Source organism: Palaemon carinicauda, chromosome 5 (assembly GCF_036898095.1).
Source record: "Palaemon carinicauda isolate YSFRI2023 chromosome 5, ASM3689809v2, whole genome shotgun sequence".
NCBI lineage: Eukaryota > Metazoa > Arthropoda > Malacostraca > Decapoda > Palaemonidae > Palaemon > Palaemon carinicauda.
Genome location: NC_090729.1, coordinates 180,061,001 through 180,077,589, shown reverse-complemented (window position 1 = coordinate 180,077,589; position 16,589 = coordinate 180,061,001). Strand labels below are relative to the sequence as shown.

The 16,589-nt window shown below is 42.1% G+C and overlaps 1 protein-coding gene across 1 annotated transcript in view; it reads right to left on the bottom strand.

Moving 5' to 3' along the window:
• The window catches only part of LOC137641656 (uncharacterized), a 57,681-nt gene that overhangs the window by 19,373 nt on the left and 21,719 nt on the right, over positions 1–16,589 (bottom strand). The window contains exon 3 of the mRNA XM_068374410.1: positions 11,619–11,820. Coding sequence (XP_068230511.1) covers positions 11,622–11,820 — 199 coding nt within the window. The 3' untranslated portion in view covers positions 11,619–11,621. The remainder of the gene's footprint in view (positions 1–11,618; positions 11,821–16,589) is intronic.

Sequence of the window (16,589 nt, the reverse complement as noted above, 5' to 3'; positions counted from 1 at the left end):
CAGTGACTGAAAGTGATTTCTCATTACTAAGAAATGCCAAAAAGTCAACAATCAGGGGTACAGTGCCTTGAATGGAGCAATATTCCCCCTAAGACACAAGTCACAAGATTTTCCCGTTGGCCTAGTAGACTACTGTGGATGACTTTCAGAGGTACTGTATCTGGAAAGTTGTTTAGCAGTTGGCCCCCAAAAGCCGCTCTCTCGGAGATACTGGATAGTCGCCAACCGGGAAGAGATAGGCAGTGGAACTTTCTTAACTATGGTTGACAAAGTCGGTTTGGCCATTCTGGAAGTTCTCTTGGAATATCCACGAGAAGTTCAAGTAGGTCTGGATACCGCTCCAGTGTTGGCCACCTTGGGGCTACTATCATTGCTGTGACCTCTTGTGTTGTTCGGACTCTGTTCATGACCAGATGAATCAGACAGAATGATGGAAATGCGTAGAAGTCCAGCTGGTTCCAGGACTACTGGAAGGCATCTTTCACTGCTGCAGCAGGGTAAGAGACCAGAGAGTAATATACCAGGAGTTTGTTATTCAGGTGAGTGGTGAATGTGTCTAGAGACGAGGAACCTCACGAGACTTCGCCACTGGAGGAAGCAAAGACCATTTGTAAACAAGTCTCCTGATCGCCTCAGATGGTCTGCAATGACATTCCTCTTCCCGGGGATAAACCTCGCCGAGAGGAATATTGCATTGATTTGATCTGACTTGTGGATCACTACTGTTAGTTAGCAGGGCAGGAGAGAGGCTGCACCTCTTTGTTTGGAAATATAGGTCGCTACTGTGGAGTTGTCGCTCATCAACACCCTGGAGTGACCTGAGAGTCTGAGAAGTAGAGTCACGCTAGTTATGCCGCTTTCATCTCCAAGTAGTTGTAATTTGTAAGGTCTGGTCCTTCTGTGACCATAGACCCAAAATCTGCTTCCTTCCTAGGCGAGCACCCCACCCTTGGTGAGAAGCATTCAAGAATAGAAGGTACTTCGCTAACAGGTTCTCATCTCTCGGCCATCATTGGTAACTTGTCTCAACATCCTGTGGCACCGACAGTAGGGTTGCAGGGTGGTCGGATGTACAAGACCACCAGCTCTTCAGAGCCTGCTGCACCGAACGAAGATGCATCCTCCTGAAGGGGCCCAGCTTTTCCACTGATGAGAGATGTCCTATGAGCTTCTGCCACGAGCAGGCAGGAAATGATTTCCCTTCCAGAAAGGTCTCTGCAAGTTTCTTAAATCTCAATACCCTGTCTGCAGATGGAAATGCTCTGGCTTGGACCAGCTAGAAGTGGCGAGTCACCTAATTACCTCAAAAGCCTGATGCCCATGGCATGAGCCCAGGCCGAGGGGATGTATGACAGGCTGAAGCATAGCACCCTGACCTGATTGATCCTGTCTCGAAAGGAAAACCGTAGGTACTTCTTCAGGTAGGGTGGAGTGGACGGGGATCTGAAAGTAAGCGTCCTTTAGGTCTATGGTTAGAAGGAAGTTGTTCTTCCTGATGGACTGAAGAATGGTGGCCAGTCTCTCAATTTTGAATCCTGTTTGTAGAACAAAAAGATTCGAATGGGAGAGGTCTATGATGGGTCTCCAACTTCCCACCAGCTTCTCTACTAGAAACAGATTAATGAGGAAGCCTGGGGAGTTACTCAAGACCTCTTTCACAGCTCCTTTGGCCAACATCTTGAACACTTCCTCTAATAAGAGAAGATCCTTTACTGATCCTCTCGAATAACACGGTTAGGTTGTCAAAGTCTGTTAGAGGAGGCGGACAATCTATGAAAAGAACCTAGTACCATGAATGTAGAACTTCTACCATCCAGGGATCGACCTCAAACAAACCTAACCTGAGTCAGTGGCTTTGCAGGCATCCCCTACTGAAAGTTGGGGATATGCCCTCCATAGCTGTAGCCTCTGCAGCTGGAGAGGTGTCCTCTGTGGCAAAAGGTGGGTCTGGGGACTTGCTTCCCAAGGTGTTGGAACTAGTGGGAGGCAAAAGCCACTTCTGCTGGGGTCCTGCTTAAATGGAAAGTTTCATTGTGGTTGTTGAGGGGTGGGCATCCTAGGTGTCAGTGCTCTCCTCATCAGAGATTCTTGTGCTAATCTCTCGGCCTTCGCTATGGCCGTTACCATGTCAGGAGGAGGAAAAAGAGACGGGAAACTCACAAGGTCAAAGTTTCTTATGTATGGCGCCTCCCTTGGGGATAACAACTGCTTTGAGCCTTTGGCCAAGATAGCGTCGCGTCTCTTAAGGATGCAGTTACCCCAAAAGGAAGAAAGTTTGGTGCAACAAGAATTCTAGAGCCCTGGCCCTGACCAAGAGGTCTTCAAACGGTTTCAGTGAGTATTTGTCCCGTAAATTCTGTCACTACAAAGCGTGAAAACACTCCAGACCAGTGGTCGAGTCAGAATCACGCTTGAATAGTGGACATAGCAGCTACCTCCATGTTGATCATTTCGGGCAACGAAAACACAGAGAGAAGGTTAGGCAATTAATCACACAGTATGGACGTCGGCATCAATAGGGAGTGGACTCGGGAATGTGGCAGGAGTGTACATAAAATCTCCTCTGGCATGAAGGGCTAAGGGAGGTAGCTTTGATGACCTGCTAGCCTCTAGAAAATTTTCTGCAGCTGAGACTTGTGTATTGAATGAGTCCAGCGTGTCTCTAGTTTGATTAGAAACCGCCACGTCAAATCTATGTCTAGGACTTTGGGATTGAGGAAAGATAGAACCAATCGCATACTGCCTATTAGTGGTTTGTGTGTGAGGAGGCTCATCTAAGCCATCCAAACCATGGATTAAACTCATGATCTTCATAAAGTGTGGTGCCTCAAAACTAGACATTGAGACCTCAAGGGGGGCTACATCAGCTGAGCTGGTGCCTGCGTGTGCAGCGAAATCCTCCGGAGAGTCATTAATAGTAATAATATCATGGTCAATTGGTGGTTCCAATCTCGGGATGATTGGTTGTTCCATCTTAATAGCTATGTTGGGATTCTTCCCTTTCCCTTAGGACATTCAACGAATGGAGGGAGGAGGTGGAGAAAGACCAAGTGGAGTCCAGCTCACTCCTGGCATAAAGGTGACTACCTCTAGCAGCTTGTTAGAGAGAAATAGGGAGTACCTTGTTTGAATTTAACTTGTGCTAGTATAAGGATTTCTCAGCAGCAGGCCATTTGGCGTGCCTTCTATGAGTACCGTATTTACGACTCAATAAAGGTGACATCATCTGCTTCAGATGGGGGTGTTACTCTTGGGAAAGGGGGGAAAAGACACTGTGGCCCTTTTCCATACTTGAACCTGAAAAGAAGATACATCTGAAAAATAAGTTTCTTGCCATTCTGGAGAATACATAATGTTATAAGTATTACAAACATTAGGCAGAGCAATAGAGTGAGGGTGGCTAGGCAAAACAACAGGTATGTTGTTAGAATAGCTCATGGCTTTAGGGTTGTATGAACCAGCTTGTTGGTGGCTATCAACTGAAGCTTCTTTATAAAAGGCTGAAGTTAATGGTGAGACACGACCGCTATGGGGTTCCCTTCATATACAATCCTGAGAAGTGGTAGCATGATCTGGGTGCAAGTAATCATGTGAAAAGGGAACATAGCCATCATGCAGAGGAATATCATTGCACGATGAAATGACAGTGCGTGTTCGTGATGTTATCACGAGAGGGCCCAGCTGGGCGTACAGACTTGCCGGTTTGAACATCCCGCGGAACAATATAATCACTCCTTGGAATGGCAATGTGTGTAATGACCATCACATGTAGGAACAGCGGTGAGAACAGACTTGTTGGTCTGAACGTATGTCGGAGCTGAACCATGAATTGTCAAAACTCGTGGAACTAACAAAGGTTTAGTAGTTACAATCGACTTCCTAGCGGTTAGCTTGGAAGGAGAGGACACAAGGGATTTGGAGCAACTTGGTTCGGCCAAAGATACAGTTGTGGATACAGCCGAAGCAGTCTGAACAACCTCAAAATAGCTTACTGGGGAGTTCTTGGACAAATCCAGAGAACTCTTTTGAAGAGAGAGGGACTGAGGACTGTAGGAGGGGGTATGAGCCAAGCCTGGCTTAGGACAACGAGCGCTGGAGAATAATAAAATTGATCCTCCACAAGGATGCTTCTGTACAAGGGGAAACGGCAGTCTCAACTCTAGGGTTCCGTGCACAGGAGCAGGGGGAGACTTAACGCTCGTATCGGAGATGCCTCCAACAGTGACGGTCGTTCCTGACATTATAAACCATATAAGCCTCACTACTCAAAATACTAGTAGGACGGAGGAAGATCTTTGCTTGGCAGAATAATCGGGTACCAAGGATACTAGCATTGGATCAGGCTCAAGAAGCGGAGCCCTCTTAACGAGAGAATGCCTTGATGAAGTCATTGGGCTTCAGCACGGCATATCATTCCCGTGCTGAAGGCTTGTGACGGGCAAGAGGGCTCTCGAACTGGGGAATTTCTTTTCCTCAGTTTGACTCTAAATTTCTCTCATTCTTTTTCTATTACCTCTTATTGCTTATTCCTCCTTCATAATTATCAGCTGTCTCCAACCTTGCTGTCAAAACTCTTTTACCCATTTCACTGTCCAGGTTTTTTAGAGGGGACATTGTATCCATGATCGGTTTTTATTTCAAAATCAATTGTGGGAGCTGTGGTGGTCTTGCCAACTGCCCGAAAATGTTTGGACACCTAGGAGTGTCAGTATTCCCATACTGGCACGCGGAACTATCTCTTAGGAAATTTGGCCTTCGGATTCCAGGGGTTGGCGATTTTATAGAGATAGGACTCTCAGCATTCTGTCCGGTTTGCCTGCCACTATGATTAGAGTGGGGATGATTGTATTCTTGAAATGCTCTCAGTCCCATCAAGCGGGTTTGGCATACACTTGAGCCACTTTAATCATAGTGGTACCATCCCTTTGTGGTAGGGTAGGGAGTGGACATTTGGTAAACAGCTTTCACAGGTGTCATTGGTGGAGAAATTAATTCCAGGAAAGGCTAACGGTGTCTTCTTTGGAATTTCAGACAGTCTTAATTTTTTCTCTCCCTTAAACTATATTTTTTTCCATTGTTTTTTTTTTTTTTCATTGTTATTATGACCCCTTCCCTCCCCCTGGAAAAATAATTAATGAGTAAACTTAATATTCCCCGTACCCCTGGATCAAATGGCAAACCCCAGACACCGTTGACGACTTCTGCTTGTTTAAATAGGGAAAGCTCTGTTGACAACCTCGGCAATAAAAAGGATTCCTCCAACAATACTTCTTTGACCAGTGTTGTTAAAGACAATTTATCGGCACTGGTGGAAAATGATGCTTGTAATAACCGTAATACTTTACTCTCTGGTTCTGGCTCATTACCAGATCCAACAAAAAATCTGAAAATTCTCCACTTAAAAAACATACCAATTGGTTGTAGCTATGACATAATTCATGAAGCCTTCTGTAGATTTGGAGCAATCAAAGAAATTTTAATGGAGCTTAATGGTAGTAAAGGCTTTTGGGAAGCTTGGGTATCATTTTCAAGTTTTGAGATTGCTTTAGAAGCAAATAAAAATTTAGAGAGCATAAAAATTGACAATTGTTTGATTTCTGGGGCTTTATGTGATAAAGCACCAAGACACCTAGAGGTATATAAACCAGAAGAATGGATGGAAAAAGAAATAGAGCATAGACTTCCAGAAGTAAGAACCCCCAAGCCCCCAACATGGATAATTGCATCTGGAAAGATAGATAATTATAACTATTATAAGATTAGTAAATTTATACAAAAAAAAGTTGGTTTAATTAAAAGTAAGGATATTAGTAGATACGGTAAGCAATCTGTTTTGATTAATGCAAAATCAGATACTCAAGCTCACATGCTTTGTGGCATGAAGATTGCAGAAATTGATCCTATTAAGGATATTAAACCACATATGAGCTTCAGCTATGGTAAAGGAGTAGTTTTTGATAAAGATCTATATGAATTCTCAGAACCAGAAATTCTGGACATGTGCCCTGCTAATGTTTGGAAAGTAAGTAAGATCCCTCAAACAAGCATGGTAGTTTTAACATTTGAAACCCCTGTTATACCAGATCATATAATTATTGAGAATGAAAGAGTACGTGTTCGAGAATATAAACCTAGGCCTTTACAATGCTTTAATTGTTTCAAGTACGGTCACCCTTCCCGGTACTGCAATAATACGAAGATCTGTATTAACTGTTCTTTGTTAGAACATGGCCAATGCAACAGAGATACAACCTGTGCAAACTATAAAGATAATCATAAACCAAATGATAAAAGATGTAGAGAATACAAGAATGAAGAAGCTGCAATCTTGAAAGCAAATGCTGAACATATAAGTGTAGGTTATGCAATGCAAAGCATTTACTCAATCGGCAACTTAATGTTGCTCGCACGGTTAAGATGCCAACAAAAGATTATAATCCACTACCCCTTACTACCACAGGGGGACCAGTGGCAGCACCTGGCCCGTCAGGTGCATCTCCCTTAGTGGTAGTAGCCCAGCCATCTGGGTCAAGTGCTCAGGCTATAAAAGCCAGAGCACAAACCTCCAAAGAGGTCAATATGGTGTCCAACACACCAAAAGTATTGTTACCGATAGGAGCATCTCCCCTAGAGGTAGTAGCCCAGCCTTCTGGGTTAAGTGCTAGAACTGTTGAAGTTCTAGCACAATCCTCCAAGGAAACCAATGTGGCTTCCACCACCTTAAATGTATTGTCTCTGGCAGAATCTCTACCTGATTTGATGGAGATTGGAAAACAAGATCTTCCAAAGAGGAAAAGGTCCCCATCATCCTCACCTTCATCTAAGTCAGGTAAGTGCCCTACTGCTCATGATCCTAAGGTTGACTCTTATAAAGATCCTAGAAAGAAAGAAAAGAAGAGTGGTGGCCTAGTAAAGCCTTCCATCTCCAGGCCTTACATGGCTTCATCTGAAAAGTCCCAAAAGACAAATGAGACAAAGAAAAATAATAACAAAAGATAATGTCTATCATCCAGTGGAATTGCAGAGGTCTAAGTACTAGCATTGAGCAAATAAAAACTTTAACCAGGGACTCAGACACGAAGGTAATTTGCCTACAGGAAACCAAGATCAGTGACAAACCATTTAATCCTGGACTCAATTATCATTTTTGTAGATCCCCTCCTTTGCAAGCTGCAAGAGCTCAAGGTGGTACAGGTTTTATTATTCACAAATCTGTAAAATTTGAAACAATCCCACTCAATACACCACTACAGGCATGTGCAGTTAGAACTCATATCGGGAAAAAAATTACTTTATGCTCGCTATATATTGAACCATCCTTAGAACTTTTCCTCTTAGATCATGCTGGTAATCCAAGAAGGCTTAGACTTTCTGACCTCCAAGACTTGATCAATCAGCTTCCTGCCCCTTTTATTTTAATGGGTGATTTTAATGCAAAGCATACTTTATGGGGTGGAAATGTGTGCGATAGATGGGGTAATCTTGTTGAAGAATTAATCGACAACAATGATGTAATACTAATGAATGATGGTTCTCCAACTAGGTATGATGTATTCCACAACTCTACATCAGCCATTGATTTGTCAATCTGTTCCTCATCCATTCGATTGGACTACCTTTGGTCAGTAAATGAACACCTACATGGCAGTGACCATTGGCCAATAATGTTAAATTATGTCCATAATCTTCCTTCTCAGTGTCCACCAAAATGGAAGATAGATGAGGCAGACTGGGCAGCTTATGAAAACTGTTCACACACTGATAAAGAATATGATGAATTTACATCTCCAGTGCATGCCTGTCAACATCTTGAAAATATTATTGATGATAATGCTAGCAAGTTTATACCTAAAACATGCGGTTTACCTCATCGCTCTGTAGTTCCTTGGTGGAGTAAAGAATGTGCCAACGCAAGAAAAGTGACCCGAACTTGCTTCAGAAGATATTTGAGGACAAACTATTTAGCAGATAGAATAGCATATCTCAGAGCCTGTGCCAAACAAAAAAGAATTTTTAAAAAAGCAAAGAGAGCATCTTGGAAGAAATATATATCTAATATTAATACCAAAACTCCTTCAAAGGAAATATGGGACAAGATTAGAAAACTTCAAGGTAAATTCGTCCCTAAGCCTCTACCAATATTAAGGGAAAATAATAGATATATATCTGACCCCAAAGATGAAGCAGAGGTTCTTGCTAAGCACTTTGCTCATGTATCAAGTGCTGACAACTATTCCCCAGCATTTCAACAAATTAGAGCATCAACATCTGTTGTTCCTCCTGCTTCTTCAAATACTGAAGCTTTTAACCTGCCTTTTAGTATGGAGGAGATGCAAAATGCTATCTCCAGCTCTTCTTTAACTGCCCCAGGTGAGGATGGCATCCGGTATGAAATGATATCACATCTTCCAGTGGATACCAAGGAATTTTTATTAGAAACCTTTAATGGTCTATGGGCTTCCCATACATCTCCTGATTCCTGGCATACTTCAATTGTAATTCCAGGCCACAAGTCTGGTAAAGACCCAGAACTGCCAGCTAGTTATAGGCCCATATCCTTGACCAGTTGCATATGCAAACTATTAGAGAGAATGATCAACAACAGACTTGTGTGGTATCTAGAATCAAAAAATCTTTTATCTAACAGACAGTTTGGTTTTAGGAAGAACCGAAGTACTCTAGACCCTTTGCTGATGTTATCAAGGGAAATTTCAAATGCTTTTTCTAACCAAAACCAGGTGGTGGGTGTCTTTTTTGACCTCGAAAAGGCATATGACACCACCTGGAGGGGTGGTATTTTAAAGCAATTGGCCTCGTGGGGTATAGGAGGACATATGTTCTCTTTTATTGAAGAATTTTTATCAAACCGCTCCATTAAAGTGAGAGTAGGGTCAGAACTATCTTCATCCTAAATGCAAGAAGAAGGTGTCCCCCAAGGCAGCGTATTGAGTGTGACCTTGTTTGCTGTTGCAATTAATAGTCTCATTAGTCACATACCTCCTGGCATACAAGGATCACTATTTGTCGATGACTTTGCAATTTATTGTAGTGGATCATCTGCACTACAAGCATGCCAAAATCTTCAAATTGCAATAAATGCTGCTTCCGCATGGGCAAATTCTCGCGGATTCATGTTTTCTCCTCAGAAGACCAAAGCCATTCGCTTTACTCGTACTCGTAAAAGGGAAGAGATCCCCACCCTTTTCTTAAATGATTGTATTTTGCCATATGAAGATAGTGTCAAGTTTCTTGGAGTCATTTTCGACAAGAAAATGACATTTGGTCCCCATATAAATGACCTATCTATCAGGGTTAAGAAGTCACTGAACATTCTGAAAGTGATATCGTATTTTGATTGGGGTGCTGATAGAACAACTTTGCTTAGAATTTATACATCTTTGTGTCTGAGCAAGTTAGACTATGCATGCCAAATATATGGGTCAGCTACAAAGACTTTACTTGGAAAACTTGATATTGTTCACAATGCTGGGCTTCGCATCTGCACAGGTGCTTACAGAACATCTCCCATTGACAGTCTCTATGTTGATTCTGGCATACCTCCCCTTTCCATTCGCAGAGAGGAGTTGAGTTTGAGGTTTTTAGCTAGGTCCCTTGCTGTGAGAAACAATCCTAACTGTAAATATGTTAGGGCGCCTTTAGATCGGGCTCCTAACAGATCTAGAGTGCCTAAGCCTTTGGAAGTACAGCTGAAAAATGATGCTAGAGAAGTAGGCTTGTTAACAGCACAGATAGCAGAGGTAGGATATCCCAAGTCTCCTCCTTGGTGTTTTACGGCAGGAGGGAAAAATACCTTACCTAGTAGGGTAATGAAAAGTGAGTTTTTAAATCATGCTGCTCAACATCATGGGAAACATGTTTTTACAGATGGCTCCAAATCGGCTGCAGGAGTTGGAAGTGCAGCTGTGGTGGGGGATATTGTTATTAGAAGGAAACTCCCATACTCTTGTTCAATTTTTACGGCTGAGCTGTACGCAATAATTCTCGCAGTCCAACATATTTTTAAAAATGGCAACCAAAATAGTTTTTATACAATTTTTACGGATTCCAATAGTGTTTTACTCTCATTAAAACAAATTATGCCCGGCCATCATCTAGTACAAGAGGTGCAGGACTGGTTAGTACTTCTGCAATCTAGGAAGAGTATCAGTGTTCACTTCTGTTGGGTCCCTGCCCATGTTGGGGTGGATGGGAATGAACAAGTAGATAAGGCAGCAAAGGAAGCTTCAGGGCTAAGTAATCCATCCCCCTTGAGTATTCCTTACAAAGATCTTAAAAGTGAGATTCATCTTTACTGTAAAAATAAGTGGCAAGCTCGATGGTCTGAACTGACCACCAATACAAAATTGAAACAAATCCACCCATTGGTGGATAAATGGTCATCTTGTAATTCTACAAGTAGAAGGGATACCATTATTTTAACTAGGCTGCGTATTGGCCATACACATGCAACGCACAATTATTTAATGAAGAGTGGGGAAGGGAGACAGGCCCCTCTTTGTAATACCTGTCAAGTGACAATGGATGTTAAACATATTTTAGTCGATTGTCCTGTTTTTAATCTCCAGAGGAGGACACATTTACTCCAGGACAAACCGTTAAGAGATATACTGGGGGAAAACTGTAATACCCTGAACTTGAGAAAATTTATACAAAGTATTGGGTTATATTACGAGCTATAATTGATTTTATTAATTTATTTATTTATTTTACCCTTTTAATCCCTATTTATTTCACATCTAGATTTTATTGTATGAAAGTGTTACGATTTGTATTAAAGGTTAAAATGATACTAAATGGTGTGAGTGTACAGATATGATTGAATGATTTTCGTTATATAGCGCTGAATGGCCTTTGATGCCCCAGTGCTTGGCTTAATGCCTAAATCTCATATTCAATTCAATTCAAGAAGCGGAGTGGCCGTAGCCAAAGGATCTGTCGCAAGCATCGACTATGGATCAGCATGCATAATCTCATTACTAAGTGATAAAACGTTCAGACGGCTCCGGACATGAAGGAGCAGGGTGAAGGATAACTTTCAATGCAGAAACGAGTTTGTTTTAGGTTTCTTATTACTGCTGGAAGAAGACGGAGGACGATCTCTCTTACTCCTTTCTTGCGTCGAATGATATCTCTCCCACTGGGATGAGGGCCAATCCTTGCAATACTCACATGGAAAAATCCAAAGAATATTTCTTGTCACGGCTCGAGGGGCAAACATCAACCCGACTCGTAAAGGTGCCACAAGACTGTCTGTCATGGCCGGGCCACGAAAGCATGACGCTAGATGTACTAGCCATGATATAACACACTTCTACTCACAAATAATGGAAGCACAGCTAGTGACAGTGATAATAGAAAAGAGACAAAGCACTATAAGGATATTGAGAGTAGATATAACAGTCATGATCGTAGAAGAGAGGAGGGGATCTTCCTCTTAGCACGACGACCAGAAAATAACGGACGTAAGCCATTCAGCAGCGCATAGCGCTGCCATGCAGTGGGGTTGCCTAGCAACCTATTATGAGGCAATCAAACTCCAAAGTTTGTATCGGCGTAAGAATACATAAAAAATACAAAAGTAAAGGAACGATACTTACTTGTTAGTGACAAAGCCAATTGATCTCTATGCAAGTCTTTTCTTGTAATTTTTCCAACTGTTGTAATTGACTATCGCTTGGCTCATTAATTGTATTTAGAGATATCTTCTCATGTATGACGTTCTTGAGCTTCTTCAGGAGAAAAACGATGGTCTCAAAAGTTATTTCAGAGTTAATCAAGGATAATTTAAGGCAGCCATTTCTGTAAAAAAAAAAAAAAAAAAAAAAAAACAATGCAACACAAATCAAATTGCAGTATACGTAAACTCACTTAAAACAAAATCTCCTTTATTATAAATTTACTTTTAATGGGTTCAAACATTTGCACACACGGGGAGAGAGACAGAGAGCGTACATACTTAAGCATTAGGCTACTGTTTGCACCAGACACTAGGTTGTGATTCACACATTCAATTAATAATTAACTTTTTGAGCACCAGTGGACATATTTTACTTGAAGGTACTTCCACTCCACTTGGCGCTTCTAATAATATTTTACGTCAAGTTGCTACCAGTATTTTATCTAATGATTTATTATTTACAGGTATGGGAATTTTGAAAATAAAAATATAGTTATATACAGTATACCCTTAGATCACATGGCATCTTTATGCTTGGTCCTGTGGTGGATGCTCAAGTAGTTATGTAACCACCCCGACTCTCACACGGGACAGAATGCATCTCGTCTATGGTAACTTGTAGATGTAACTTTGGAATGAATGTTAGAATGACTGGCTCTTCTTCATTCCTCTGTTTCCCTCTTGGAGGCTGATGTCAAGGTTGCATCCCTTTGCTCTCTGTAGGCTATACTAAAGATTTAAACGAAGCCAAGAGGAGATGGTATTTCCAGAGATTTTTTTGTTTGTCTTCCCTGTGCTATCAAAGAGATTCTGTATGTAGGATGTACATTTTGTTTGCTTTATGTAGAGCCTCAATACCCTTACAGTACACAGAAGCAAATCATCGGGATTATTAGTCGTCTCCTTTAGTGATGAGACTGAAAAGGAGTCAAACCTAGTGTCACTGATCAATGGATTTTGGGTCTTGCCACAAATTTGGGAACGAATAAGAACGAGATCTGTCTCCTCCCCCGGTAATGTGACAGTACGATAGACCATGCAGCTCTCCAACTCTTTTGGTCGAAGCTAAGGCTAGCAAAAATACTGTTAAAGTGTGAGATCCCTGTTTGAGGTTCTCGTCAACAATTCATATGGAGCATTCTGAAGTGATAAAAAGGATCCTGTTCACATTCCAAGATGGGGTATTGATTTCCCAAGGAGAGAAGATTTTTCAATACTCAGTCAAAGCTGATGATTCCTAGTCTGAAAACTTGACTCAAGACAATGATAGCCTTTGACAACCGAGACTGAGAGGAGCTTCTCATCTCTTCGGCCCAGTCATCCATCTACCAAGGCACTTCCCCAATTTTTGAAGGGGTAGCTGACATTAAAAAGAAAGAACAAAATTGGACTTTTCTTCTCAGCGCCTTCCAGCCTGACAAAGGATTCAGTCGAGTTTGGTTGATACTGCTAGGGTGCCACAGCCCACCCTCTCTCGTTATCTACCACAAATGAAGCTTCATATGCCGAATCCCCAACTGCTACTATCTCAGCAGCCCCCAAGGCGACCGGAGGAAGTAGCAGGGCCTACTGGAACTGTGCCACAGTCCCTCGCCATTCATTCCTATTTCTAGCACGCTGTTTTGCCTCTCACATTTATCCTTCTGTCACCTAGAGCTTTCTTCAACCCATCCATCCACCCAAATCTTGGCCGTCCTCTTGTACTTCTCCTATCAACTCTTGCATTCATCACCTTCTTCAGCAGACAGCCATTTTTCATGTTCTCTACATGTCCAAACCACCTCAACATATTCACATCCATTCTGGCTGCTAATTTTTTTTACACCCGTTATCACCTTCACTATTTCGTTCCTAACCCTATCTAATATACACCAGCCATACTCCTCAGACGATTCATATCAAACACATTCAATTTCCATCTCTCCGTCACTTTTGTTCCCCACAACTCCGACTCATATATTACAGTTAGTACGATCACTTTCTCATACAGAACTCTTTACATTCATGCCCAACCCTCTATTCTTTACCACTCCCTTCACTGTCCCTAACATTTTACATCCTTCATTCACTCTCTGACGTACATCTGCTTCCACTCAACCATTTGCTGCAACAACAGACTCTAAGTACTTAAACTGATCTACTTCTTTAAGTAACTCTCTATTAAACATGACATTCAACCTTGCACCATCCTCCCTTCTTGTGCATCTCATAACTTTACGCTTACCCACATTAACTCTACTTCCTTCCCTCTCACACCCTTCCAAACTCTGTCACTAATCAACACAGCTTCTCTTCCGAGTCTACAACCAATGCAGTATCATCCGCAAACAATAACCGATTCACCCCCCACTCATGACTATCAGTTTCAGTCCTTGACCAAGCACCTCACTCACAACTCCATCAACAAACAAATTGAACAACCATGACAACAGCACACATCCCTGTCTCAGCCCTACTCTGACTGGAAACCACTCACTCGCTTCATTTCCTATCCTAACACACGATTTACTGCCTATGTAGAAACTCTTCAGTGGATGCAACAACCTTCCACCATTTCCATATAACCTCATCACATTACACATTGCTTCCTTATCAACTCTATCATAAGCTTTCTCCAGATCCATAAATGCAACATACACCTTACTTTTTGCTAAATATTTCTTGCTTACCTGCCTAACTGTAAAAATCTGTTCCATACATCTCCTACCTCTTCTAAAACCACCCTGTACTCCTAAGATTGCATCCTTTTTATAGCAGAATAATACACGCATACACCCAGTCTACTGGTACCATTTACAACATGAAACACACATCAAACAGTCTCGCCAACCATTCAAGTACAGTCACACCCCCCTCCTTTAACATCTCAGCCCTCACATCATCCATACCAGGTGCCTTTCCTACTCTTGTTCATTTAGTGTTCTCCACTTCCTCTCTTGTAATCTCTCTCATTCTCATCTCACATCACTGGCACCTCAACACCTGCAACCGGAAATATATCTGCCTCCCTATTATCTCAACATTCAGCAACCTTTCAAAATATTCAGCCCACTTCTTCCTAGCCTCCTCTCCTTTTAACAGCCTCCCATTTCTTTCTTTCACTGTCTCTTAAATTCTTGATCCACCCTTCCTTACTCTCTTTACTTCTTTCCAAAACTTCTTATTCTCTTCATATGAACGACCCCATCCCTGACCCCACCTCCAGTCAGCTGTCCTCTTTGCCTTGGCTACCTCATGTTTTACTTACACATTTTTCTCTAATTTATATCTTTCATACTTCTCTACACTACTATACAGCCATTCTTCAAATGCCCTCTTTTTCTCTTTCACTTTCATCTTCACTCCATTCCACCACTCACTACCCTTCCCTATGCTGCCTCCAACACTCTTCTTGCCACACACAGCACTTGCAATCCCTACAAAATTTTCTTTTATTAACTTCCAATCCTCCTCTACATCCCTAGTTTCTCTCACCTTCACCCTGTCATATGGCACTTCAACCTTTCTTGATAATCCCCTTTCACCTCAAGTTTTTTTAAACTTCTCACCCTTCACCACCTCCCTTTTACATCCCCTCCCCCACTCTTTTGCTACAACTAATTTTCCTTCAACCAAAAAATGATCCGACCTACCGTTAGCCGTACCCCTAAACACGTGCACATCTTTCAATCTTCTAAACATCCTTCTTGTTATGAACTCACAATACATTTATTCCCTTTCTACCACTCTTCCATTTGTCACAATTACCAATGTGTACTTTTTTTATCTTTATTTTTGAAAAACTACAACGTATCACCAGCTTTTATTCAACACGCATATCTAGATCTCTCACCTCTCATTTTCATCTGGTATACGATAATTCCCAGAGACCCCTTCTACCTCTCTAGCGCCCACTCTAGCATTCAAGTCACCCATCACAACTACATAATTCCTTCTACCCAGTCTTTTAACACACCTAGTTAATTCATTCCACTTTTCTTCACTTTTCTCACAACCTGGCCCATACGCACTAACAAAAGCCAAACATTCCCTACCCAACCTAACCCTTACCCACATTAACCTAGATGATACCCCCTTCCATTTCACTACTTAATGTCATCCATTCACTCGGTAATAAAGCCACACCCTCTAGTGCTCTTCCCCTTTCAATCCCAAACACACTACCCATCACTTCACCTGTCCCTTTTATCTTTGTCTCACACAAGGCCAATACATCCATCCATCCATTCCAAAACATACTTCCAATCTCACATCTTTTACTCTATTGCATTACATATTACATCCATGCACATTCAGACACCCCAAAACTAGAGGGTGGGGAGCAGTCACTCTCCCCCCAGCTCCTCCTCTTTGATGTCTCTCAGGAAATAAAATACAGGAGAGGGGATTCCCAGTCCCTTCGTCCCATAGGTACACAAGAAAATTCGCTACTGGTGGAAAATACTCCTTGAGTGGAGGTGTTCCTCCTAAGGTACCAATCACAGAAGAGTGCCTACTTTGCTTGGTAGACTGCTGTTGAAGACTTCGAGGTATCCAGAGAGTTGCTTTGCAGTTGGTCGTGAAAAGTCTTTCTCTCTTAGATGCTGGATAACCTAAACCGTGAAGTGACAGCCAGTTCTCTGCACTGTGGTACTTCTTCATGTGCGGCTGACATAGGAGATCGTACCACGTTAGGAGCTCTTTTGGAAATTCTTTCAGGAGACTTGGAAGGTCCGAGTACCAGTGTGTGTGTGGCCATTGCAGTGCTACCAGTCATTTGGAGATTGGGTGTGATTATGGCTCTGTTGATCAGTTTCCTTATGAGACAAAGTGGTGGGAAGGTATAGATGTCGAGGCTGTCCCACGGTTATTGGAATAAATCTTTCTGTGCTGCTGCTTGGTACGACACTGG